The sequence below is a fragment of the Cydia fagiglandana genome, chromosome 21 (genome assembly GCF_963556715.1).
Source record: "Cydia fagiglandana chromosome 21, ilCydFagi1.1, whole genome shotgun sequence".
Classification (NCBI taxonomy): domain Eukaryota; kingdom Metazoa; phylum Arthropoda; class Insecta; order Lepidoptera; family Tortricidae; genus Cydia; species Cydia fagiglandana.
In genome coordinates, this window is record NC_085952.1 from 247,603 (window position 1) to 274,387 (window position 26,785).

At 37.2% G+C, this 26,785-nt stretch overlaps 2 protein-coding genes across 2 annotated transcripts; one reads left to right on the forward strand and one right to left on the reverse strand.

The window, feature by feature from the left end:
- The first annotated feature begins 138 nt into the window (after positions 1–138).
- On the forward strand, positions 139–14,779 carry LOC134675106 (nicotinamide/nicotinic acid mononucleotide adenylyltransferase 3). The gene is given in 10 exon segments (XM_063533268.1): positions 139–450; positions 622–733; positions 3,145–3,256; positions 3,892–4,106; positions 4,108–4,231; positions 4,721–4,822; positions 5,092–5,246; positions 5,956–6,226; positions 10,171–10,247; positions 11,253–14,779. Coding segments are annotated over 10 exon segments (1,269 nt in total). The 5' UTR covers positions 139–374; the 3' UTR covers positions 11,278–14,779.
- A 707-nt stretch (positions 14,780–15,486) lies between these two features.
- Positions 15,487–22,391, reverse strand: LOC134675107 (beta-1,4-galactosyltransferase 7). The gene is made up of 3 exons (XM_063533269.1): positions 22,159–22,391; positions 21,534–22,083; positions 15,487–16,327 (listed from the first exon to the last, which is right to left on the reverse strand). Exons 1-3 carry the CDS (start codon positions 22,253–22,255, stop codon positions 16,072–16,074), a joined length of 903 nt encoding a protein of 300 aa, XP_063389339.1. The 5' UTR covers positions 22,256–22,391; the 3' UTR covers positions 15,487–16,071.
- Between the last annotated feature and the right edge of the window lie 4,394 nt (positions 22,392–26,785).

The following is a 26,785-nucleotide window of genomic DNA, read 5'->3' on the forward strand; positions in this document are numbered from 1 at the left end:
TACTTTGATTACAAAAAATGTTGTAAAAACATTTATGAACTGTATTGACGATACGCTACGATTTCAAAATATGGTTTATTTTTACTGAAATTTTATTTACGTTTTGATTTGGCTGATAGTCAATCATTTCCGCCACCATATGGTCACTGTCATTTTTTTAAGAAAATGTTTGACAGCTGAGAGCATCCTGCTAAATTAAGATGACCACATGTCTGGTGCTTCGGCTTACATGCGCAAACTACACGAGTTACTTTCCTATTTGATCGTATTGCCACAAAAATCAATCGATTGATCATTTTTGTTGTGATTTTGGAGTGATGATACAATCAAGATAATTACAGTATTATTGAATTGTGACTATAATTTTTATCAAAATGTCCCAAGGGAAGATAGTTTTAATGGCTTGTGGCAGCTTCAGCCCACCAACATACATGCATTTGCGAATGTTTGGTAAGTTGTTATTGCGTAGAAAATTTTCCTATTTCTTACAAGAAAACGCGACCTAGGTGTTTAAAGTGTGACGGTCATATCATGTTAATTATATGTTTGTGGCCGTACGTGTTTGTGTGACGTATAAAGGTGAGTTTATTAAGTAGTTTCAATGGTATTGTGATGTTTCAGAGATCGCCAGAGATTACATCCACACGCTGGGTTTGGGCACCGTGGTCGGCGGGATAGTGTCTCCCGTGCATGATAAATATGGCAAGAAGGACTTGGTGGCCGCACACCATAGGTGAGGCCTTTATTCTAGTTTGAGACGGAGGAACTTTCTGAAGGAAGGTAAACATGTTTTTGCCAACGATGAGCTTAGCAAACATGGTTGTGTCCTTAGTAATTGAATTATTTATTGACTTAAGTAGAGGGAGAGGTTCCTTAGTCAGATAATTGCTTGATTTGGGCCGCTATCCATAATGCACATCCTTGCTTAAACCTCATTATCTTCCTAAGTTATTGATTTTTATAATATAATAGGTGAAGAAATTTCAGAGACAAGTCTAATGTTGTAACCCTATATTAACTATGAGTTACAGGTGCCACTATTACTAAATTTATGGGTTGGCAAATTGCCTAGTTTTATATTTTGGAATATTGATTTTGTTTGTGGTTCACAGAAACTGCAGTTCTTATGCATAAGTCAAACACCATGAGGGATAGAACTTACTAATATGTCTATTTACATCTTGATTGATAGATGATTAACATCTTTGTGAGAATTGTTTTATTTATCCTTATGAACGTGTGATGCTGTGTGTACAACATTTTGTAGACCTATATTAAACTTTTTATTTTCACTTTTTATTGACTAGCTAATTAACCCAACTAACTATTTTGGCTCAGCGATCCAAAGAGAATCTTGGCCTCCGAAACGAGAGCGTGCCACCTGTCCCGATCCTGCGCAACTTCCTGCCAGTTACTGACGCGAAGCTGAAGCAGATCCGCCGCCACACTGTCTTCCCAGACACCTAATTACCATTATTATTATTTTAATTAATTAGACTGGCTAATTACCTTTTATCAATTTGAAATTCAAAAACTAAACAATTGCTTTTGGACCTCAAAAAGTACCGTCTATGTATTATATTATTTAAATGAAAATATTATCAGGTTAATTAGTTGCAGTAAATGCATTGTTTACACATTGTTCTAGTGTTTAGCAATGTGAGATGCAATAATATTTGTCTTTCTATTATTATGAGGCAGCTGTTTACATAACATTATATGTCCCATTTATTTCGTTTAGTAGTACCACTGTATATATCTTGTATGCAGAGATGGGCATTTCGTAATTGATTCCTGATTCCACAATTACTCGAAATTACTTTGTAATCTGATTACCGATTCCCAGATTACTTTGTAATCTACAGTACCAAATTACTAAGTACAATTCCATTTGAGGAATCAGGAATCAGTTTTTCTAATATTACAATTCCTAGTAATTGGAATCAATGTTGATTCCTCATTACAGGAATGCATTACTTGATTCCTTTCAGATTACATTTCGTACTTCTACTATCAAAAGTACATTTCGGTAGTAGATATGTATAGATGTTGTTGATGTTGGCTTACTAGACATAGATGCACCTTATTTGAATCATATAAATAAACTATACATATACTTAACTACCATTACATAAATTATATTGAAGACTGTTAAAAAAACAATATTTCTTAATAACGTAAAATAATTATCCTATTAATTTAACATGCCTTATCATAATTTATCATACATAAATGTGACAGGAAAACTGCTTGTTAATAATGATCACAATAAAATATGCTAATCTGATTGTATTTTCACATACTAATAGCATAATAAGAAGTTTGTGAACTCAACTGTCCAATACATAAAAAAAAACATAACAAGTCATTTCCCAGTCAGCCATTCAGTCCCTTTTATGTATGTAATCTTTATTTCAGAATAATATAATTCTTAGATAATATTTTGGGTGGGTTGGGTTATAGTGTGTGGGGGTGAGGGTGGGGGTGGAAATGACGACATAATTCGTAACTATGTGATTATGTGAATTATGTCACCAGTTATCGGCAGTTGCGCGGGTCAAGGCGCGAGATAAGCGTGTCATTGTTTTGATAATTTATATACTACGTACTTATCTATGACCTAAAGGTTCCCGTCAAACAGGCGCGTCTTCCGGGCGAGGCGTGAGCGTTTTATATGTAATAGCGGCGCGCCCCGCCCGGAAAACGCGCCTGTGTGACGAAGCCTTAAGAGGCCAATTCCAACGTGCATCTGACATCAAAACAATATCTGAGTGATGTCAGTTATCATTCACCCGTGCGTCTCGCTTGCGGTAATACATTGTAAAGACAAGTCCGGACTCGAGACAAGAGGGCACAATTATTTGAAGCTGGGGGCTATAAAGAAATGGATGTTGGGGTTTTTCAGTCGATTTTGGCGGAACCCCTATCTAAAACTGCAAAATTAGTGTACCATTTTTTTGATAACTAGTATAACATTTATTGAAACTAGATAATGTAATGTAATGTGTGTGTGATGTAGGTAATGTAGAGGCCCAACGGAGCCGACATGTCCCGTTTGATAAAGGCTCCTTTTAAAATACGTAGGTTAAAAAAAAAGTCCGAGCGAAAGGAACTCGCGAATGAATGTATGTATGATATTTGCAGGATATCCATGTTAAAGCTGGCGCTGCGATCGTCCGCGTGGATCAAGGTGTCCGAGTGGGAGACGCAGCAGGAAGGCTGGACGCGCACGAGGGTCTCCTTACAACACCACCAGGTATATTTCTGAGGTCTAAGTTAATTATAGTATTTTACGGATTAACTCATGTATTTTTAGTTATTTGTGCGACATGTTTCGGAGAGCCTAGGTCTCCATTTTCAAGCACTAACAGTGCATGAGTAGCGGTATGTCACGATAACTGCGCGCCGCGCAGATAACCGGCTGGGGGTGGTCGTGCACGGTAATTGTAGGTGGGCACGGTGGCGGGTTACGGTCACCCATCACTTTGCGACGATCACGACGACGGTCACAACACGTATTAGAGTACTGTACGTTACGTACGTACAACTGACGTACAACGTAAATGAGATATGCACCAACGTCCATAAGAGCGTTGCCGTTACCTGTAGTTTTGCTGTTCTTGTGGTACAAATAATTACATTCCCTTTTGTTTCCGGCATCTGGAGTATTTGGACATACTTGACTGGAAATGGCAATGATCACAGTAGTCACGTCAGGAGTTATGACACAATGCGGCGGAGTAGGCACGGTCAAGGTCAATTTGATTTCAGATTTAATTAGTTGACTACAAATACAAACCGAAGGAAAAAAAAGTGTTCTGTTTTTATTTATTTATTTTATTTTTTATTTATCTTTCTATACTGTCACTCTATTGTGTGTCTACGTTACAGGACACGATCAACCAGCACCTGGCCTCGAACAGCTGCGACGCCCCCTCGTGGCTCCCCGACGACATGCTCAACGTCAACAGTCTGGACGAGCCCGACAACCTCGTGACCAAACTCAACGGCAACCAGGATGAAACCGTCACGGTTAAGTTACTGTGTGGCGCGGACCTGTTGGAGTCCTTCGCTACGCCCGGCTTGTGGTCTGATGACGATGTAAGTTGACTTTGACAACCTGATGACTAAACTCAACGGCAACCAGGATGAAACCGTCACGGTTAAACTACTGTGTGGCGCGGACCTGTTGGAGTCCTTCGCTACGCCCGGCTTGTGGTCTGATGACGATGTAAGTTGGCTTTGACAACCTCATGACTAAACTCAACGGCAACCAGGATGAAACCTTCACGGTTAGGTTACTACTTTGTGGTGCCGTGGTGCGGATGGATGATGTAAGTTTAACTTTCGTTTCAATTTTGAATTATCTTAGCGTGTTTTTATGCACGTGGGTTGTATCTACCATATGTACAAACACAACAAAAACAAGATGGTTAAAAAAATGTGGGAATGTGTAACGAGCAGCCTTGCGAGGCAATATCCTCACGCGGCAAACGGCCAAGCGCGGTAGACGTGCCTTGGCCGAAGCAGCGCGGCTTATTACGGCTTTGTAATAGAGACTTGCCGTGGCCCGTATACCTATGACCTATATATCCACAGCCGGAGCGTTCAAAAATCAAAAATTAACGGAAGGTAATTCCTCGAGAAAAGTTTCACGGTATTCATGGTTTAACTCGAAATCCCCAGTTGTAGAATTCCAGCCTGTCTGTGTTGATTACAGCTGGAGACGATAGTGGGCCGGCACGGGCTGGTGGTCGTGAGCCGCGCCGGCAGCCAACCGGACAAGTTCGTGTTCGACTCCGACATGCTGTACAAGTATCGGGTGAGTGATCACACCTGCTAATAATAATAAATAAGTGCTCATAGCGCATCAAGAATAGAGAGTAGGCCCAGAGAAAGCCTGGATAAAGTTGACGTCAACATCTTAAGCGGCGTGAATATGAGCATTATTTCTACGTATTTAATTTTTACCAAGCAGAAACGTGCGAACGATGCTATTAAGCTTGGAATCCAGAGGCCGAGAGCTCGAGTCGCACTCGAGACAGTAATTTTTCCACTTTTAAATTTATTTTTATGTGTTTTTTTTTTCAGAGAAACATAACCCTGGTGACGAACTACATAGCCAACGAGGTGAGCTCGACCGTGATCCGGCGCCTCGTGCGGCGGCGCGAGAGCGCCAAGTACCTGACGGACGACGCCGTGCTCGCCTACATCCGCCAGCACCGCCTCTACGGCGCCACGCTCAAGTGAGTACACACGCGCACCTTGCCGGTCACTACCGCGACCCACCCGCGTGCGTTTCACACGTACAAGTTGCCGGTCACTCTCGTCAGTTACACGTGTTAATTGCTCCCGTCTCTCACTCGAGTGACCCATTACGAGTTCGACTCGATGTTAGTTTGCGTGAGTCGTGAGGGCATCTAGTTTTACAGGTGCCTTTTGTTTGTGTCATAATTATTCTGGTTAAATTTTGTTACAATGGGGTTGGCAACTGTCAAAGGTTTGCATAGATGGCGCCATCATAGCTTGCCCCTTTTTCTATGAGATTTGGCTTAAAGAACTGGCATCCAGGGCATTAAAAAAAACAAAAATTTGACACAATTCTAGGGATGGACAGGGCAAGCTATGATGGCGCCATCTGATAAATACTTTGACCGGCCAACCCCATTTAAATAAATTTTGACGATATTTAACATAAAAAAAAACATAAATAACACGCAAACTTTGAACTCTTCTTAAGCAAATTCAATCGTACTAAAATTGCTGGATTTCTCAAAATATGGTCGACCTCAAATTTATTTTATGTTTTTTTATTTTTCAATAAAATGGTACTGGTTTTGAATTTAAGCAACTTTAATATGCATTCAAACTTGTAATATAAACAACTAACCTTATCAATATTATCCAGTGACAAATAACTAACCGTGCCCTCTTCGCATGCCACCCTGGATACAGTGAGTACCATCTCAACAATCTCAGGAAATCTCCACAAGACGTTCCCATGGCGTCCCCGGACGAGACCAGCTTCAAGAACATCCTCATCTCCATCCGGGACAAGCCCACCATCACCGACCAAACTATCACTGTCAAAAGAAAGAAATCCAACTACCTGATGCCAACTATGACGGATTCCATCAGTCCCATAGTTGACAGACCGCGGCAAGCTTACGTTGACAAGGTCCCTGTCAACTACGTGCCGGGGAAAGCTGTCAAAATTGTCAGCGAGGTAAGCGAAACTTACAACTCTCTCGACAGCTATTTAGCCAAAGACGAGTGCGAGTATGAACTTTATAGGAGACGGGTAAGTGAGGGCAATGTGGATACCACGCTTAAAGTGGAACCGAAAAAAAGATGTACTTCAACGATTCGTAAATTAAATAAACCCGATATAAAGAAGAGTAAGTCGGAGGTGAGTAAGTTGTGTGACAAAATGAAGAGTATTAAGTTGAAAGAGAAGGAGAGCAGGAATTATAAGACGCGCAGTTGCAATGATATCGTTAGGCTCATTTTGACGAAGCATGGGATTCATGTAATAAGCGATACTGAGGCTATTGTTTAAAACACCTGGCTGTATTTGGACTAATATTTGTCTTTTCTTTTCGTAATATGACAAGAGATGCAGTCATATGACGCGATGATAAATCACGAAGTGAATTTCTGGCATAGACCTATATAAATACAATCGTTGGCAACCAAAGCTCGGCTAAAAAATAATATCAACTATGTAATTCCAAATTTTATGAAAAATAATGATATATCCTGACAATACCCGTTTTGTTATGTTTTTCTGGTTGTCAACTGTCTATATTGCCCTGTAGGTCTAATAAATAACTCGTAAAACGACTATGAGTCAGTATTATAATTATTAAAACCAAACGTAATATTCAGCTTTAACGACATTATTACCTGATAAAAATAGTTAACTTTAGATTTTGTGCTGTAATTTTTCATCGAAAACTATACATAATTATTGTACCAAATGTATCTTGGTATCTACATACCAATCCATCGGTGTGTCAAATTTATTCCCTGTAATTTTCACGCAACTGCGAATAAAATTAATAATAATTAATAACTATCCCAAAATAGAACGCTTCCATAGAAATCAATAAAGTACCTTATTAAGTAGGTACTTACTGTTTATTCGACTAATTAATGGAAATAGATACAGAAATTTACAAACTTATAACTAGGTAAATATAAAAATTAAGGGTATTATAGGAGACGGGTAAGTGAGGGCAATGTGGATACCACGGTACTTACTTAATTATTAAATAATAAAATAATACGAATTGATGTTAGTTAATACACGATATAAATTAGTTAAGTACTTACCAATTAAAATAGTAATTTATGTATACTATAGATAGACTATAGTAAATTGTACCCACCTACTCGATGTCTCCAAGTATCTATAGAGCTAGGGCTAACCCAAACTAGAAGATAAATATGTAATATGCATGTAGTATGTATTAATATATTTATACTCGTAATATACCTACTCAACTTTCCTAAAAAATCGATAATAATTCCGTACAAGTCCTGAAAAAATCAAATCCAGCAGCTAATTGTCGTAATGCCAAACTTAATTTCTATATTAGAATAGTTAAATGTATTTTGAATAAATGTGTATACATAATAAATGATACTATAGGAATAAAAATCTTGCAGTATTTTACTGCGAAACAAGATATATTGCATTAGGATAGGATAGTAACTTTACTGTATGAATACTGTTAATACGTCATATTACCACAATTAATTCGTACTTTAATGCGTCGTAGCTTAAATAAACTATCTCAAGACACGAGTTACATACGCCTGCAAAAAACCTTACGAACGCTTGTATGTAATATAAGACAACTATTATATTCCCAAGTCTCCTATGGTTAATATATAGAACGTATGTCGTAGTACAAAAAAGATAAAATTAGCCAAATTATCGCTCAAACTTCGGATGCTGTCTCTTCATTACAAAGATACTTGTCAATATCGCACTGTGTACAATTTTATTTGCCGTTGGTCGATATACATAATATATGTATGCGTAGGACGGCTCAGGTCGAGACTTCTGTTGAAGGCGCATTTGGACAGTGCGGTGCATAAGTTCGGTTTTGCGAGCCATATACCTACGTGCTCATCAGAGAAAATTGTAAAGGTCGCCGACTTTATTTTACTTTAATTTTAAAAGTGTACCATCGCCCACACTGTTAACTGTACATCGGTGGACCTTATGCCTTTTGTAATAAGGTCCACCGATGTACAGTTAGACGTTTTGCTGTTTGTACACAAGACAGACTTAACGCCAGAAGGCAATCAATAAATGCTGTGTGTTATTGTGTTAAAATATCGACCTTAGTGTCTCCGCAAAAAGATAACAATAAAAACATCATAAATCATGATCCAATCACCATCGCTAGGTGGTTGGATCAAGGGTCAGATGCAGAAGGCGGTGATCTTGGACACGGCGCGGGTAGTCCGCCGGTTCCTCTCTCTGCGGCCCTGACCACCGGCAGCTTGGGCCCTGCCCCGCTGCTGGCGGCACCCTAGGTTAGGTTTTTTATAATGTGTTTATACTTATTGTTGTTTTTTATGTGTTTTTGTATTTTACTTTTATATTCATGTTATAAATGACCTAGCCTAAGAAGAAAAATAAATAAATAAAACATCATAACATAAATAGTAAAAGAATAGTGTGTTTTAGCGATATTGGCAAGTCTCTTCATAAGCATCTTTCAATTAAAGAGAGAATTTTTAGAAAAATATATACATTTAATTGTTTATAGTCTCCGAAACCCCTCTGTGATAGTTTTTATACAATTTAAGACTAGTCCTACCGTGGCACAAAAATGATTTGATACCTATAGATAGCCACTATATTATAGCAGTTAGCCAAATTATTGTATAACTTAGTGGTAATTGTACTTCAAAATATATTGTTTGTTTTGCGAGATCTTTTACGTAGGTAAAGCTCTAGTACTTGCTTACACAAGATAATATTTAACAATTGTGTACGCAACGCAATAATATTATATTTATAACTTTACTATTTATTTATATCAACGTTTATATTATTACTGCATGTTTTTTTTAATAAGTATGTAAGTAAATGTTATGCATTATCCTTAAAAATAAGAGGCGTTACTCGTAAGTATGCTTCCTAACCATTATACATATTTAATTATTTACTTAATATAATCCAAATCTCCCACAAAATATATCTTATGAGTGGGTCATAATCATAAAACGTATTAAGTAGATACCAACATATCTAATGTGTTTTCAATTTCGATCGCATTTGTTATTAGTTGTAGCTTTTGGTTTCAAATATTTCATTAAAGTCTTGGTATGATGTGGTTATCGGAACATCTCTCCATATAGGTAAACGCTCCATATAATATAAAGAGAGGGGCGCTTTATCCGGTCATTGTCACGTCAATAACCTCGACGCCTGGCTTCAGTACGCATTTATGTTCCGAAGCCAATACCATGCATCGTCCGCACTGCTGACCTCGTTGCAAAGATATAAGTGTCAGTGTGGGGGAGACATTATGCATTTAACATGTTGGTTGGGAAGACGGTCTAAAAGCAACATCTCTCGTATTTGAATCCGTACGTCGCTCAAACACAGTCTAAACCAGTGGTTCCCAAAGTTGACAGGGCTCCCCCAGCTAACAAAAACTGCCAACTTCGGGACCCACCTCTTGACTGTCTTAAAAAGGGGGCATAAAATATTATTGGTAACCCTCAGATTTCCTAGTAGCTTCAGGGCCCACTCAATATGCGCTCGCGAAGTAGCGACCCACAAGTGTTTGGGAAATGCTGGTCTAAACGGAAGGAGGAGGGACGGAGTAGGTTATGTTAGAATAGGCTGTCTTCCCCACATTGACTTTAACCCTGTTCCAAGCTTCCAAGCCGCACCAATCTTTAAAAGGTTCTCAAATAATTCAAATATATTCTTATTAATCCAGCTTTGATGATTCATTTGAAGACTCATGCACATCTCCCGAAAGTGCAACCTAATTTAAACATTGGAATGCTAAATTTGAAATTGTATTGGCGCGTATGTGGTTGACTACGCCTGGTACAGGGTTACCTAAGGTTCGACCGTAGTCAGTTAAGGGTGTAGTTAGTACACATATTTTTCTAAATAACTGGATTCATTCACAGAAATTGTACAGCGGCAGGATAATGAGACAAAGATATCTTCGTTATTTTCGCCGTCGAGATGAAAAAGAGACATTTCTGTGAGTGTTGTCCGTTTGTTTGCGTTTTCATTACACATTACCTATACCTACTTACCCTTTATTTATTTTCAACTTCTATATTACTTTATTTATTTATTTAACACAATTATGTTTACACGGCATTACAGTAAAAATACCAATGCGCCGAGAAACGCTTACAAAATATTTCATTACAACTAAAATATAACACAAAGTAGGTACAAGATACAACATACACAGGAAGAACAGAAATAACAAATCACATAACATAGTATTACCTATACACGGACTGTGGAAGGCCTGTCATCCATCGTCTCACAATACTTCAGACACTCACGGTACACAGTCGTCCATCTCCATGCAAACAAATCACAATCAGGTGCTGACGTCAGTTTATGATTAATGATTATTTTTGTCTATGAAATACGCATGGTACCTAACACTTCATTATCTCTTTTTACTTGTACAATTTATATAATAACTTTGTTTGTTACTGATTGATCCCATCTGATCATCTGATTGATTGTGTTTGATCCCATTAGAATAGAAACCTAGGAATAGTCGGAATGCGTAATTTATAGCCAGTCCTATTTTAACGCCAGCCTCATAGTACTACGGGATATTTAACAATGCATCATTCATCTGTTTTTGAAGTTGAGTTAGTAAGTTTATTAAACCAAGTTGTTCAATACTTCAAGATTCTCAGTCCCGTCGTCTGTGCAACTGTCTTTATTTGACATTTTGGCCTCAAATATTTTATTCAAATGTAACCAATAGGCCAAGCACATGATTGGCGCGACAGTATATCGCGGCGAGATAAACTACCCGTCACTTTAGTAACGAGATACTGTCGCGCCAATCACGTGCTAGCCTGGCTGTTAACTTCATAAGGTTATTTAGAAAACAAATCTTATCCCAATGATTTTCTTCATTGGGTACACTACATTCGATTAAAAGTTTTGAGGCCTTATTCCTTAATGTTGTTTTGTTTGTTTGCTTGTTTGCTAATGTTCCTGTATGTCGTAGGGAGGCGGTTGCCCGCTGTAGCTGACGTGCTGCCCGCGCCCGCGAGAGCGCGAGCCACTCTAGTCGCAACCGCATGCTAAATAAGGTCTAGTTTCCTATGAGTTAACTGACCACTAGTCAATATAACACTGGGTTTTAAAGTATGGAGGCTAAGCATGAAGATTTTGGTACATTGACTCGCCATTTATTATCTTTATCGCACGCGCATAAATTTATTGCTTTTCCGCTCGCACAGTCATTGCAGGCATTGACCGCCGGTACACGGCCGCTATATTACGCTACGCTACAATACGCGCGTGCAATAGAGATGTGAGCAGGCGGGTTAATGTCCTAAATTCTTCATGCTTAGCGTTATTAGTTTATTACCTTAGTATCAAGGGATTGAGATGTAATTGACTACCACGTACGTTTATTACAATTGGTAAATTTTTTGAAATTTTTTAAGCTTTTATCACCCTGGGCGCATTTTATAAAGTGTAACTTTATGAGAATTATGAGTTTCAATCGGCGACCTTACGCCGGCGACGATATTCAAAACGTCCCTTTGTCAAGCTGTCATTGGTCAAGTTGAGAAAAACACCGTTTCAGACCTATATTTTTTAATTTTTCCAATTAATTTACCTGAAGGTTGACTAATGGTCAGTTTTCAAGTGCTTTAGATGGCATCGGTTCTGGGCTCGACTTTGTGATAATAATAGTTGTTAATTTCGAAATATACAAGGAATAGTAAAATGTATTGGATCAATAACACTTTTAGTGATTTTTATAAATGATCTGAAATAATTTAAGACTATAAAGTCAAGCCCAGGAATCATTTTGGATGTTTCCCCTACGTACGTATGATGTTGACAGATGTCAGTAAAAGCGTATGAAGTTCCTTATCGCCTGTTACTTAATTGTCTCAAGTTTACTTATTTATTTTTCTATATAGAAACCGACCAGATAAACACGATTTTCGTTATTAAAATGATACTTTTGTTCAAACTTAATTTTATCGTTAAAGGGAAACGAAATTACATTAAATTTAGCGCCCACAAATAAACAGGCGCATACTTATGTAATGAAATCATGTTCAGCTGGGATAAAGAGGAATGGAGTTCCGAGCCTTATTGTCCGTTCACATCCATAATGTTTATTTCTCTTGTTCTGCTGCCACAAATATAACTGAATTTTAAACAACTAGCTTGGCAATATTTTACTTAATTTGAAATTTACAATTTGCAATAGGTAGGTATGTTTTCAGAACTTGCTTAATGTAAACGCTCAAAACATTCCGCTTTCATTATGAGAGTTTTGGTGGCCGCCCTGCCTGGTTGGCTACTTGGCGCTGTGACCAAACTCATAAATTCGAAAGTAAACCAGAACTAAAGGTTGTCTGTTTATTTGACAGACTATGAGTCCTGCGAATCGCTCGAGCGTATGTTCACAAAAATTTCATAAATTAGCCAGACTGACTGTGATAGTTCGCATGCATTTAGTTAGCCCATTGATTGATGTGTTCAGTGTCTTTCGTTCCCAACATACCACATTAATAAAATTAATTACCGGTGTGCTAGAGAGAAAACAATAGTACCATCGCCGACACTGTTAACTGACAGTTCGTAAACCTTATTACAAAAGGCATAAGGTCCGCCGCTGGACAGTTAAGAGTGTCGCTCTTTGTACCTACTGCCTATTTATTTTGATGATATTTGCTTTCGAAAATGTGCTATTTTAGAAACGAAGTTCATTTTACAGCAATCATGCCTGTTGTCTTTGTACCTACCTATCTAATAGCTTAAAAATCTTAGAGTTTCCAATACCTACATAGCAGTACCAAAACTATATATGTATAGGTATTTAAAGTTTACGAAGAGAAAGCTAGGTATGTTAAGTCCTAAGAGATTATATCTAGGATTTCTTTTATATGCACACACCTAATGTGGACAATGTGTACCAGATTTTTTAAATAAAAGCAAGTATTAAAAATTAACATTTAAATCGAGCGTTTCTCTATCTCGTTCATAGTCCGACATAAAAATAATAATTTAAAATCTGAATATAAAATAAACGAATTCGTGTGCTCGTGGCACGAGCTCATCGTGCAATGTTATTTTATATTTATAACAGAAAATATGATTCAGCTATTTATTACTACATAGTTACTTGTATCATTTATACATATTAAATATGTAATTGTACTTATTTTACATGAATGATCTGTGAGCATCTTGTATTAGTTGAATGTTAAACTAAAAAGCGGACTTAAGGCAGAGAGTAATATCCTTTAGATGTGAAGAATGTAGGGGATAAGTAGGTTATACCTTCTTATATTTTAAAATCCCTGTAATAACTGCCGTAAGTCCCCTTTTTGATCAAGATTGTGACGGTCGTGGCGCTCATATTATAACTCTATAGATATATTTAAAAAAAGTTGTCTTACTTTATATTTTAAATATTTATTTTACTTATATCAATCCACATAAAAAATATTAACCTACAAGTAGTTTTTAGTGTACCGCACAAACCTTTGTTCGCGGTACACTTATGTGATCACTGCGGTCTTGCAAATCTGTTAAATTTGTTTCTATTGTACGAGTATCCACTATTCAACTTATGTTTTAAGTCTTAACGTTGATTTTTATTTAACCAAGTACAAAGACATATTTACATAGATAGTGATAGTGGCGCCACCTCTGTCACGTGTATTTTCTGAATGTTGTATCTATTGGATATCATCTTTGGACATGTTCCTATTAATTTATTGTACTCATTATAGGTTGTATTTAATTTTAAATTAGTTTAATTAATTTTTTTGTTAGCGTCCAAAAAACATCAACCCTGTTACTTTTGTGTAAATACTTGAAAAAATATCGAACCTGGTAGTTGTGCACCCAACGGTATTACATTACACTGACTACTATTTAGTGATTCTAGGCGTGGCGGACACTAGAGTCAGATCATGCTATTAACATGCAGACTGCAGTGAAAAAGTGTGGCAGTACCACCATCTTTCAAATTTATAATGGCGTTATTCAACGTCTGTCAACTCTAACAAGCCATTGATAATCGTTTGTTCCTATCCGTCATATGGACATTTGTGTTGCTTAGAAAAAAATGATAAATTGAACATAAGTTGGTTAAAGTTTATAAGCGCATATCGTCGGGTGACAAGCAAAAGTCACTAACACCATTGAAATTATTGGACAATATACCGTGTTACAAGTGTAATAAAGTGCATTGTTACTTTAATTTTTTGATAGTACTTAGTGACTTTTGCTTGTCACCCGATGATATGAAAATACGAAGTTCATAATGGCAGTGCCACACTCTGCAGAGCTTAGACACACTCTACTTGACACTGTCGACCGCGATACATGTCTCATCACGTCATAAACGGTTCAATGTTTGTTATTTATGTTCATGTTTGTGACATTTATGAATTCTATTTGCCATCATTTTGAAGCTCTTTATAGAAATATTATTAAATAGATATTGTTAAAATAAGCTTAGAAATGCTTCAATAAAGTGGTTTATTTATTTAAAAAGTTGTTTCCTTTTTTTCACTCTTTTGAGAATGAAATTAAAAAAATTAGGATCAACAAATATGTTTATTGTCATTATAGTATAAAATATTTACAAAATGTTCATTAAACTATAATAACAGAGTAATTATTGCTTACATTACAATTAATTGAAAGGGAAGTTTTAGTCCGTTTGAGTGATGGTACCTACGGATCAATTATTTAGGTATAAATATTTATATAGTGAGAAATACTTCTCTGTAGAGAGACTAGACATAGACTTTTAGAAGACCTTACAAAATAATATTTAATTTTTCATAGGACTTCCATAACAATTTTCTAGCAATGGGTATTCAATCCTTTAATTACCATGGAATGTCACAGGGTTACAAAACTTACAAAGGTACAGTAACTACATTATAAAACAAGGTAATGAGAACTCTAGGTTTAACAAAATTTCAGAAACATTTAATACTTACGGTCCAAAACTTTCCGTTTTAATACTAATTAATGACTAATAACCAATCGTTAACAGAAATAGTTGTCCTGAAGATACTTAATTGTTCACAATTTTATACCTAATTGACTATATCAGACCAAGTATATGGCTACGCTTTGGCCATTATCTTCAATGACCCTCAAACTTCATACACAACAACCTATAAGCCCGTCCCAAACAGAAATCCTGGTTCCACCACTGGTTACCGTGTAACCAGTGGTGGAACCAGGATTTCTTTGTCTTATATTTCTCCGTCTCTTAGATTTCTCTGTCTTATATTTAACCGTGCGGTTTCGAGTTTTTTGTTAAATATAAGACTTAAAAACTGAGTCAGTTCTTAGCTCTGGCTTCTTAACAACACTACTAGGACACTGGCACCACGGCGTCCTCATCTCGTCACAGACCAGCTCCACGGACTGCATGGTCACGGCCGTGGCGTTCGGCCCGTCGAATACGGTATGTTCACTGTACACTCGGTGGAGGCTGGTGTCTTATAGTATAAGTATGTTTTAAACAGTCTTTACATGCATAAAAACCTACTTGATACTAAAATAACAGTTACTTTACCGCAATTTGCCTAATCGATCTATCATTTTAGTACTAAATTTGTACAAAAATGGGATGATTGCGAATCAAATTGGCCAATCGAACTGACTTGCATCAATATGCGCGAAGCGCATAAAGCACAGACAGTGTGAATTGTAAAGTTTTCTTAATATACTTTCAGTATCTGGCATATAGAGCAGGGCTTAGGTTCCAAGTGTCAACTTTGTGTGTTATGTAGGTATAAAATAATATGAGTATGAAAGTAGTCATATTAACTCTTTGCCTTAGCCTCTGGCTTCTTAACAACAGTACTAGGACACTGGCACCACGGCGTCCTCTTCTCGTCACAGACCAGCTCCACGGTCACGACCGTAGCTTCTAACCCATCCACCGTCACGGCATGTTCACTGTAGACTCGGTACGTGACGTCATGCAGGCCGGTGTCGCGGTCGCGGCGGCGGGTCACCTCGCGCTGGTTGTAGCACTTGCGGTGGTCGCGGCGCCGGTACGTCTTGTCGTGGATGTGTCTGGAAATTTAATGTGTTTGGAATTATCAATCAAGTAAAGTGAGGCCTTAAAATCATATGATATGGATGTTAGAAACTGAAATAGATGGCGTTGGTATACAGAAAAAAGTGACTAGTGGCAGAGGCCAGATTTATATCAGCGCGGCATCTTCAGGTATGGGTGTTACTAAAATAACAAACTAATCTAGCTATTTTCACTTCTGTTACCTGATTGATCTTGCTCACTGGAGTTTAGAATGAAAATGAAAAAAATGAAATGTAAAATGATTTATTCTAAACATCTTAAATTATACCAAGATAAAACTGTACTATCAACTTCTTACTTTGTTATTGTGCTTACTTATACAAGTCAGACATGTGACTAATCAATAATAATTTATGATACACATGTTATTCTAATCACTAATCCGCAATCAGCAGATTAATGAGGAATTAATGACAATGGTTATGAAACCTATGAATTAAATTTACAAGATTTAAGCAATTATTTAATTATTGCATTTTGAAATTTTGCAATAATCTTGCCTGGGTAATAAAGTTGATTTTGGGCAAAACATATTTATGTAATAAACAGTTAACAAATCTACATTATGTAATTTTTTTAATACACATTGTGTCGTGGATAAAAAATAATTAGATTCTAAAGTGTGTTGTAGTGAATAAAAAATAATAAGGTTTTAAATGTTTAAATAGTTAATGGAAAAATGCCTCGGATAAGATCCGCAGTAAAACATTGGACTATTGGAGTACAAGGGTCCTCTTGTTATTCTAACCTGGTTAATGGGAACTTGGTAGGATATTGAAAAGATAAAACCAAATATATGACATGCAATTTAATATACCCCGCTAAATAATTACAAGGCACTCCGCTTTAGGGCGGGCGCTACTCAAAATACAATCTGTTTCTATAAACCGTTGGCGGTTATGGGGTGACACCATAGTAAACCTTAATCTACGGTCGCGAGACGGACGAAACGCGGAGTTTTGGCCAAAACCTAAAACGAAAGTCTAGTGCACTCACGGATACCGGGTGTAGCTTTCATCCTAGAACTTAGCGTAGCAGACAGATCGACGTAGATCAGCGGCGGGCGTTCATCGAGCCCCAGCTGTAACAAGCTAAGGCGAGAACAACCCGCGGTGCTCGGACTTTCACGGGAAGGACCCGCACGAAGACACCTTGGAGTCGTCGGACGGCAGCATAGCCATCCGACACACGGCCTACAGATCGAGGCCGCGTCCTACGGCGTGGAAGCAGCGTCAGCATGACGCTCAGCAAAATCGGGGACGCGCAACAGCGCGCCATGGAACACGATCACCAACCGTGCTCATGTCCATCGGCGACACGGGACGCACTAAGTAAATCACGCGCACAATTCACGCACAGCGATATACGCACTTTACAAATCGGTCTCCCACCAGCCGGACCAGGCGGCGGAAGGAGACGAGGCAATCCCTCTTAATCTTTAATTCGAAACCATCTACATCCTAGCGTATTCCCATTCCAAGTCCAAGTGTAAGTGACAGTGACAGTTCGAAATCTTCCCCTACCGGACACGTTGCGTTTCGATTCACATCAACACATTAAACGTCAAACCAACTTAAATCTTTTCTAAATCAAATGATTCTCGAAAAATATCAATGCTCGTTAATACTCGTAATATTTTAAGTGGTTAATAATAATTACTGATAATTATATTTTTATCGTACGTTTCTACTTTGTTTCCTTTGGAATATATCCTTGCTTATGCCTGAACAAAACGCCTATATTCTTAGCTGTCACCGGGCTGTCAAACTTACGACTACCCAACGAAAGTCTTTTTTATGTTTTTATATAATTTCATAAATGATTCTAAAATACAAATTAAATTAGGATGTGACCTACTTGAGCAGTTAAAGCGGATCACGAGGATAATTTTGATATACGTGAAGCCAGGTTTGGTCCAGCAAACTCTGTACAATCTGGGTGACAAGTTCCGTTCGAGTGGCATGCTCTTTGGACTTGTTTCTTCGAAACCAGTTAGCCAGGAGGCAGGATATGCTAATCAACCTACAGCTGAGAAGGTACATTACAGTTTTACATAAGTGTCATACTCTGGTGTATGTTATTCTGTTAGAAATGCGACAGTCATGTTGTACAGGTTATCCTGTATGGAAAAGTATGTATCTATCATAGGCAAGTATGTAGCATCGCTACAATATCCCCTCTCTCGGCAAAGAGGTTAAGCACCGGTTAACCGAGGCAGCCGGGGTAACCGGGGAAAAAAGAAATTAACCGGATACCTAATCAACAAATCCATTAGGATGTTAATTATACATATTCGTTTAACATTAAGCTTAGAACCGTATTTACAGAGCATGCTAACTATCATTACAACTTAATTTATCTATGTCCATCTCTGGGACTGTAAATTTTATTTCTAAATTTTAACTCTATTAGAAATCACAGTGCGTGGCCACTACACTGTGGTTTCTGCAACCTAACTAAAAAATATTTTTTTAATTCAAGTAATCCTATATTGACTGGTCTAGCCACTATTCAACATAAATAATAATAAGCTAACTCCCTATTCTAAGATTCACTAAAGTATTTAAATCCAATTTAAATATTAAGTATTTTCAACTATATTTATAAATTCTTACTATTTAGTATATTACAAGTAGTCATATACATAATGCAATATTAAGAATTAAGTTTTAATATGGCATGCCCTACTATGTGCATGCCTATGACTACAAAATTAAATTACTAGTACCTTAATGTAATGTGGCAACTAGTTGCTAATTTATATCTACAAATAATATCAATAATAGTGGAGGCTAACTTGTAGCTCACACTCAAGTCAAATCCCAATGTGTAGCCAGTGGGCTTACACTAAGTGAAAAAAAAACTTAGTTTTCTTTTTCATGTCTAAGTCAGTGAATTATATCCAATATAATTACATCACCCTGGACCCTTAGGGTGTGTAGTCACAAAAAAATTTGGTTTCCCTGGAAACCCTTGGAAAAAAATCTTGACCAAGTGAGTCAAGGAGGTACGCGTACTCAAAAAAAATGGGTTGTTACCTGAGTTCACCCAAATAAAAAAATAAGTTACTAACTTGAAAATACACCTTGCAAAATATAATATTGAGCATAATGTCACTGAACCAATGCTTTAAAATTAAATGGTAACTGATTTTTTTCAGATTACCTTAACTACAAAGCGGTTTGCTCTAGCAGTCGGAAATTCGGAGGTTATGTGACGAATCAGGAATACTACTCCAAATGGAATGCAGCATGCCGTTCAACAACATGTCCCTACCTTTAGCGAATACAAATGGTGCATGTTTCAGCAGAACTTTAAAAAATGCTATGCTAAGATAGCCGAAATTGAGGTTGATTCTAAGACCAATTTCCTCAAATTTCAAAAAAATAAAAACAAATAATATGAACATTTAAGTTCTATAAAATAGTTCTATTTAGAACTGAATAAGTCAAAAACAAAGAAATTTAGAGTGTCTCGTCTGTCATACTAAGTCACCAGAATGAAAAGTTTGAGTTGGTTTGAGAAATAAAAATGAATAAATATTTTAATACTTTTGAAATGGGTGGGTCGGGCGGGTGGTTGTCTAACGCGGCACCCCATGGTCGCGTATTAAACAATGAGGCATTAGGCATGGGTAGGGATGGGTAGATAAGGTATCCCCCCCCTCCTACTTCATGAAACCAATATTTTTAAATTCAGTCCATTCTCACCCAGCTTTATTTTCTCTGCTTTGTCTAGCGATGTGCCGTTACCGGTAAAATACCCAAGGTGGGAAAATTCCCAGTAATGTTACCAGTAAGATTCCCCAGAATCAGTAATTAACGGTAATATTCAAATTAAGTAAATGTCAACATAAGTTATTTTACATAAAATCATTACATGTCAACAAATGCATCATACGAAGTGCAAAAAATCAACATAGGTATACTTTTCTAGTAAATTCCCAATACTACCGGTAATTTTCCCAATGTTACTCAGTATTTTACCAATATTACTAGGAAATTTTCTCCTTGTCTGGGCAAGTGGGCATAGTCAAAACCAGTTCCAGTCAAAACCACTCAATGAATAATACCAGAATTTTAGTAAAACTAAGACGAAAATGTAAAAATCACATTGATTTCATAATAATCATCACATTTTTATTATGAGTAGGTAAGGTGTAGTACAATGACATTGTTTTTATATGTTAAGTGGTAATTTTTTATAGCTTAATAACATTGATATAACAATATTCTTATTTTGAGCGTGTATATTTAGTTGATTTATTTAATAAAAAAAAATTAATAAATAATTCATAAATAATTAATTTATACTATTTATATTTATTTATTTTATTTACTGTAGTGACAGAAAAACACCTCCGAACTTTGATTTTTGCGGTTATAGCCCAGTACGGGATACAGCGTAATTAATACTACATTGTTTCGCAACTCCGCTAAGATTTAGTGAAAGAGATAGCTGAAGCTACGAGTGGAAAAGACGTAAAGATAATTAAACATACATACATTACATACATTATGTATGTTAGTCTGTAAGGTATTTGTAATATGGGCCTTGTTGCCTGAATTAAATTTCTAAATAAATAAACCATTTCTACATGTTTCAAATTAAATTGATTCAATTATAACGTAACAAGCGTTCAAGTACGAGTATATTACCCGCTTTTGGGAATATATCCGGTAAGAATGGTAATTTACTGGTAATATTCCCAAATGGTAAAATACCGGTAATGGTATTTTACTCTCGGCACATCACTAGCTTTGTCTCAAGGTTGACTGGTACATTGCTTTATGGCACTAAGTTAACTTATTTTGTCCAGTTAAGCTTAAATAAATGAAGTAAATTGTGGCTTTCCATCAGAGAAGGGTCTTTGTGCTTCATCTGCAATAAGAATGTTTCTCTATCAGAACTTCTGTTGGAATTTCAGATGAATATGTCCTTATTGCACTTGAAGCGTAAGGACCTTTCTGTAATGGAAAGCCACAATTATTTAGCTCACTATGCTCAATACAATTTCAATAATTCTATAAAATTATGTCATTCTGTGAACAACTGAGTCCGATAGGTACATTAAGATTATCATGGAATAGACTATACTATAGACTGTGTCACAGAAAAATCAAAAGAGTAGCATTTATGAAAACAACAATGTGGTGGATAGTTTATAATATAAATACATACTTAAATGTATCTTCAGTCCCAGTGGTGATCCCCTCGGGGCGCTCCACCTGCAGCCCGGCGTCCTTCAGCCGCAAGTAGAACTCATCGTCTTCCAGCCCCCAGCCCCAGTAGTTGTTGGACATGCCGTGCACCAGCTCGAAGTGCTCCCGCTTGATCAGCAGGATCCCTCCGATAAATGTTGAATAGTGATAATTAGGATGCGTCTGCGGTGACGATATGTGAACAGGATTTGCAGCTGGATATGTATACTTCAAATCATCATTCATAGGTAATAAATCCACGTCATGCATCGCTATATAGTCAAAGTCTTTCTTCGTATGTAAAAAACCCACATTGATTAAGGAAGCTCGGTTGAAACGGTTGTTATCCTTCTGCTGGATCACAAATATGTGGAACGGGATCCCTTGCCTGTTTAAAAAGTCGTGCATATGCGGAACGAACTCTAGGAGCTCTTCAAATCGATCTCTAAATGGTACTATTACTGCTAATCGCTCCTTTTGAGACAATTTTAAGATATGTTTTTGAACTGGTTTAGGTGATGGCAGCTTCTCTGAGGACAAAAATTTTAACTGTTTCATGTGCTAGGAATAATGACGAAATACCTATTTCTGTAGTAGTTACTCACCGTTTTCTATAGGAAGTAACGCTAAATAGCAACCTACGATACAAGTTAGTCCCAAACACATAAAGAGACATTTGGAGCCGCACATACGATAACCCATTAAGAAATAAATTTGGATATTGACTAGCAGATAGAATTACGAGCTACGAAGCATAATTATGAAAAACAAACAACTATTTCATTTAAAAATAACTAAAAATACGAGAGAATTCCCACAATGCATACAGTCATTGGTATCTTTCGATTGTTAAACTCAAACAAGTGTCAAGTGCCTCTAGTGACATTGACAGCTGTCATATTACCTCATTTAGAAGGGCTCAACAGTTCAGACATTTTATAAAAATAAGTAAAATTTGCTGTTATTATAAACAAAATCATCATAAGTTATCAGTGGCCTATTTTATAAAGCTACAAGTTACAATTTACAAGCGGAAGTCTCTTTCTAACCCTATGTTTTAGAACGAGACTTCCGCTTGTAAATTGTAACTTGTAGCTTTATAAAATAGGCCACAGGTATTGTATATATTCAAAAGAAAAAGAAATTAGATGCAAACATTCAAGAAGTTAAGTAAAACGTTTCAATAGTTTGACATTAGGTTTGGTGTTTACAAAGACTATTTTGATACGTACACAAATGCGAACAAACACCAAACAAAGCACGTAAAATAATACGGTTTATTAACTTACATTGTATTATATCTGGTAATATAAATTTTAATTTGTGTTCATAAAGTGTGACCAAAATAAAATTTCTTATGAAAACTAAACTTAATCTCATCGAGCACGGTGATTAGTAGTAAACTATAAATAATAGATGGCAGCACATATCCTAAACTGAATCATGGGAGTAAATATAGATGGTCAAGCAAATCTAGTCAGTAGAAAAAGGCGCGAAATTCAAATTTTCTATGAGAAGATGTCCCTTCGCACCTACATTTTTCAAATTTGCCGCGTTTTTCTACTGACAAGATCTGCTTGACCAAGTATAATTATAATCTATAGGCCTGTGCGAAACTCCTGACGTCGGCCAAACTGGGCTCCGCTCGGCTCAGCATTGCTTTGAGCAATTATTAGGGTTGACACAACTTGACGTCCCTTTGTGTGCACCACCACAGATAATATAATGGCTTGAATTTTGACAACCCTAAATAGCCGAAAGGGATAGTGCCATATATTAGAAAGGGACAGCTTGATTGGACCCTGAGCGGCTACCGCGAAAACCGAAATTCGCAAATTGCGGGGATCTTTCTCTTTTACTCCAACGAAGGCGTAATTAGAGTGACAGAAAAATCCCCGCAATTTGCGAACTTCGATTTTTGGGGTTATACCCCTGAACCGCTGTCAAACTTCGGTTTTGTAGGAAGTTTCCTTTCTGTACGGCAGTACTATTATTTATTCCGTGCTATAGGTATTCCACTGAAAAAATCGTTATAGTTTGGCAAGTCAAGTCTGTCGGTAGAAATAGGCGGCAAGAATAGGTAATTGTAAGCGCGAAGGGTTGTCCTACTTGTCCTCCCATAGAAAATTTGAATTTCGCTTTTCTATTGATAATGTGGGTTTGCCAGAGTATAGTCACAGAATAAATAATAGTAACGTACTACCGTATAGAAAGGAAGCTTCCTACAAAACCGAAGTTTGACAGCGGTTCAGGGTCGAATCATGCTATCCCTTCCTAATATATGGCACTATCCCTTTCGGTTATTTAGGGTTGTCAAAATTCAAGTGATTATCTTATCTGTGGTCGTGTACGCCAAAGGAAGTCAAGTGGTGCCAACCCTAATAATTGCTCGGAGCAATGCTGAGCCGAGCGGAGCCGAGTTTGGCCGATCTCAGGAGTTTCGCACCCCTGGTATAGTCAGGTAGGCCACTGTCGCCAGTTCGTGCGCTCGTTTGCCATCGACATAGTAAAAAAAAATAGTGATAAAAACACGGACTATGAGGGGATTTTTTACAGATATTCAGAGCTTGAATCTACATGGTTGCTTAATCCTTTGACCAAAGACGTCAGCTGACGTGCGCGGCTTCAGAACAATATCAACCTTGATGCATTCCGATAAGATCCACTATGACGCGCCGCGCCGCGCACGGTCGGCTTGGCATTCAAATGGTTAATAAATTCAGATATACTTTGACTATGGGGATTTTATCAATATCATATAAAATAAAACAGATACCTTAGACAATATCTGAATTTATTAAGTGACCATAGAAATTCAGGCTCTTATATTTTTGCTCGGGTGTGATGTGCCATACAATACGCTACCGTTCTCAGTGGCACGTGATTTCCTTCCGATAAAAATGCTCGACGGTATAATACCACTTAACTTTTTACAGAGCTAACTTGCACTAAGCAGCGTTTATCAAAAGGTCGGCTCAAACTGCAGTGTATCGATTCATCAGCCTATTAATTATTAATTAGACCATTGGCTCAATTCGAGCCTGATACCAGAGATAACTAAAATATAAGGACTGTTAATGACTGTACAACTTGGTACAACGTTGCGTGTCTGGTCTAGCGTGTGGTAGACGCTTAAAACATCCAAATAATATTAAGGTATCAAATCATTTTTAAAAACATAGTTACTTTAGGCACCCAAGAATTTGGACTAGTCAAAATAATATTACGTATGAGCCCAATCTAGAGGGGTCTACTAATAGTAGCTACCGAAGAGTTCTACCAGTTCTACTTAAGCATAGATTAGCAAAATATGATACAGAAGCAGTTTACTATAAGTACGTTACCTAGGCACCCTTTTCATTCTAAAAAGGCAACATTGGCACACCCCGGACACTGGCGATAAAATGTATGAAACAAACGCGTTCCTACGCACAGACTGTGTGCGTAGGTAAGCTCGTGTAGGTAAACGCGTACCATGCTTGTGTGAGTGAGATAAGACGTGCGAGGGTTCTCGCCAGTTTGTTGTCAAGTTCGATGACCTCAATTACTCAAAACTCATTGCGCGAATTAGGAAGAAATAAGAATCGTATTATGTTGTAAGGTGGGTATCTAAGCTCAATTTATAGAATAGTTTCCTATTTTGAATCAGTATAAACAAAGCAACGAAAATTTTGTAGGGTAATTCAGGCCACCAACATATTACGTAAGTTGTAAACATGATTTTTTTATTCATATAGGTATTGTACTGGTTTCAGTGTAATCTGATAGGTTTTGTAAATATTTGAATATTTTACGTGGCCTCCGCTCTGCGCACCGCGTCGTCGCGTCCTTGCCAGCCGGTAACTGTGAGGTAACCGAGAGCGGGTGGGCGGCACTTTCAACGGGAGGCAGGGAGTGTCCATACTGTACGTTAGTACTCTTTATTATACTGTGACATTGGTCAAAAAGCGCACCCATCGGTGTTCAAACCCGTATCAATCAATATTTTGGCATTTACTTGGTAGGGTTGTTTTTATTATTTACCTTTCTTTGCCGCAACTAAATTGCTACAAATGGCCGATCAAATAAAACGGAAACGTCTCTATAGTCACCTGTTATCGTAAATACTATCAATATATCGTCCATTTTATAACAATTACGGCCTTCGTGCGAGTCCTTAAGCCGAATACAGCGTCTATTTAAAGGACATTATTCTTAGCTTATTATGAATGGATAATACTCATGTAATAAGGCTATTTGTGGAACAAAGACTCGTTAAAAACGCTCCGCGGGCGATCCATAAATAAGATCCCCGTTTCTGTTTGTTAACTCGAACCCTCAATTAAAGTTCGGAAAATAAACAAATGCCACAATACCAGCTCTAACTCCTTATTCTTAATTACTTCGACTAAGACGTAACTCAATGCTGAAAGTACCTATTTAGTAGACTTATCTAAGGACGTTGATGTATTGCTCCGTGAAACGGAGCGTTTTTGGTTTTTTTTTAATCGCCCAGGGCCGCGGTCGTTCAGCCAAACCGTGTAATTAGGGCGATTATAAAAAGTTTAGGTAATTAATTGTGTTCCATTGTGTTCATAGCGAGTGTGTTAAATTGATATTTATTGTTGACAGTTCGTGCCGTGAGCGGAGCTCGTATTTAAATGTTGTTAATTTTTATTCATTGCATTCTCAGGTTTTAATAAAACGCGATTTGGAGATAGGAATTTTGTTTGCAATTAAAATTGCTGGATGCGCTTCCCAATCTGAAGTTTCATCTATTATTTTAATTTAAGAGTTTATTCCTGCTGCTAATTAAAGCTAAGTTTTTCTAATGATTATAACTATTAGTACCTACCTGTAAGTAGGTAGAATAAACTCGTTCAGATTTCGTGATGAAATAGGTTTTTAAGAGAAATAGTAAAATAATAACAAAAACGGTGGGTATTTGTTATCGTTAAATAATTTCCGACATTTCGAGTCTTTTTTCGCTCGGATTAGGTAGGTATAGCCTAATCCCAAGAAATAACGTAGGCACTCGCTTTTACGAAACTACCATCTGACTTTCCACCCAGAGGGACACAGCCTTATTGTAATCATGTAGTGCAACCGTCAATGTTCAGCTCAAGTTTCATTACACGTGTAGTTTTTAGTTGTTTAAAAAATAATTAGGTAGCTTATTAGTTTAATCTTTATATAAACGCAAATAAATAATTTATGATTTATGATTATGATTTATGATTTATACTATAGTTT

Bases quoted from the DNA above. Each gene is read 5' to 3' on its own strand.
- LOC134675107 (XM_063533269.1), bottom strand. From the start codon at position 22,255: ATGGGTTATCGTATGTGCGGCTCCAAATGTCTCTTTATGTGTTTGGGA. The intron at 22,084-22,158 runs GTGAGTAACTAC...TTTTGTCCTCAG, and splicing joins GTTACTTCCTATAGAAAACG to AGAAGCTGCCATCACCTAAA. The intron at 16,328-21,533 runs GTATGTATTTAT...TTAAATTTCCAG, and splicing joins GGGACTGAAGATACATTTAA to ACACATCCACGACAAGACGT.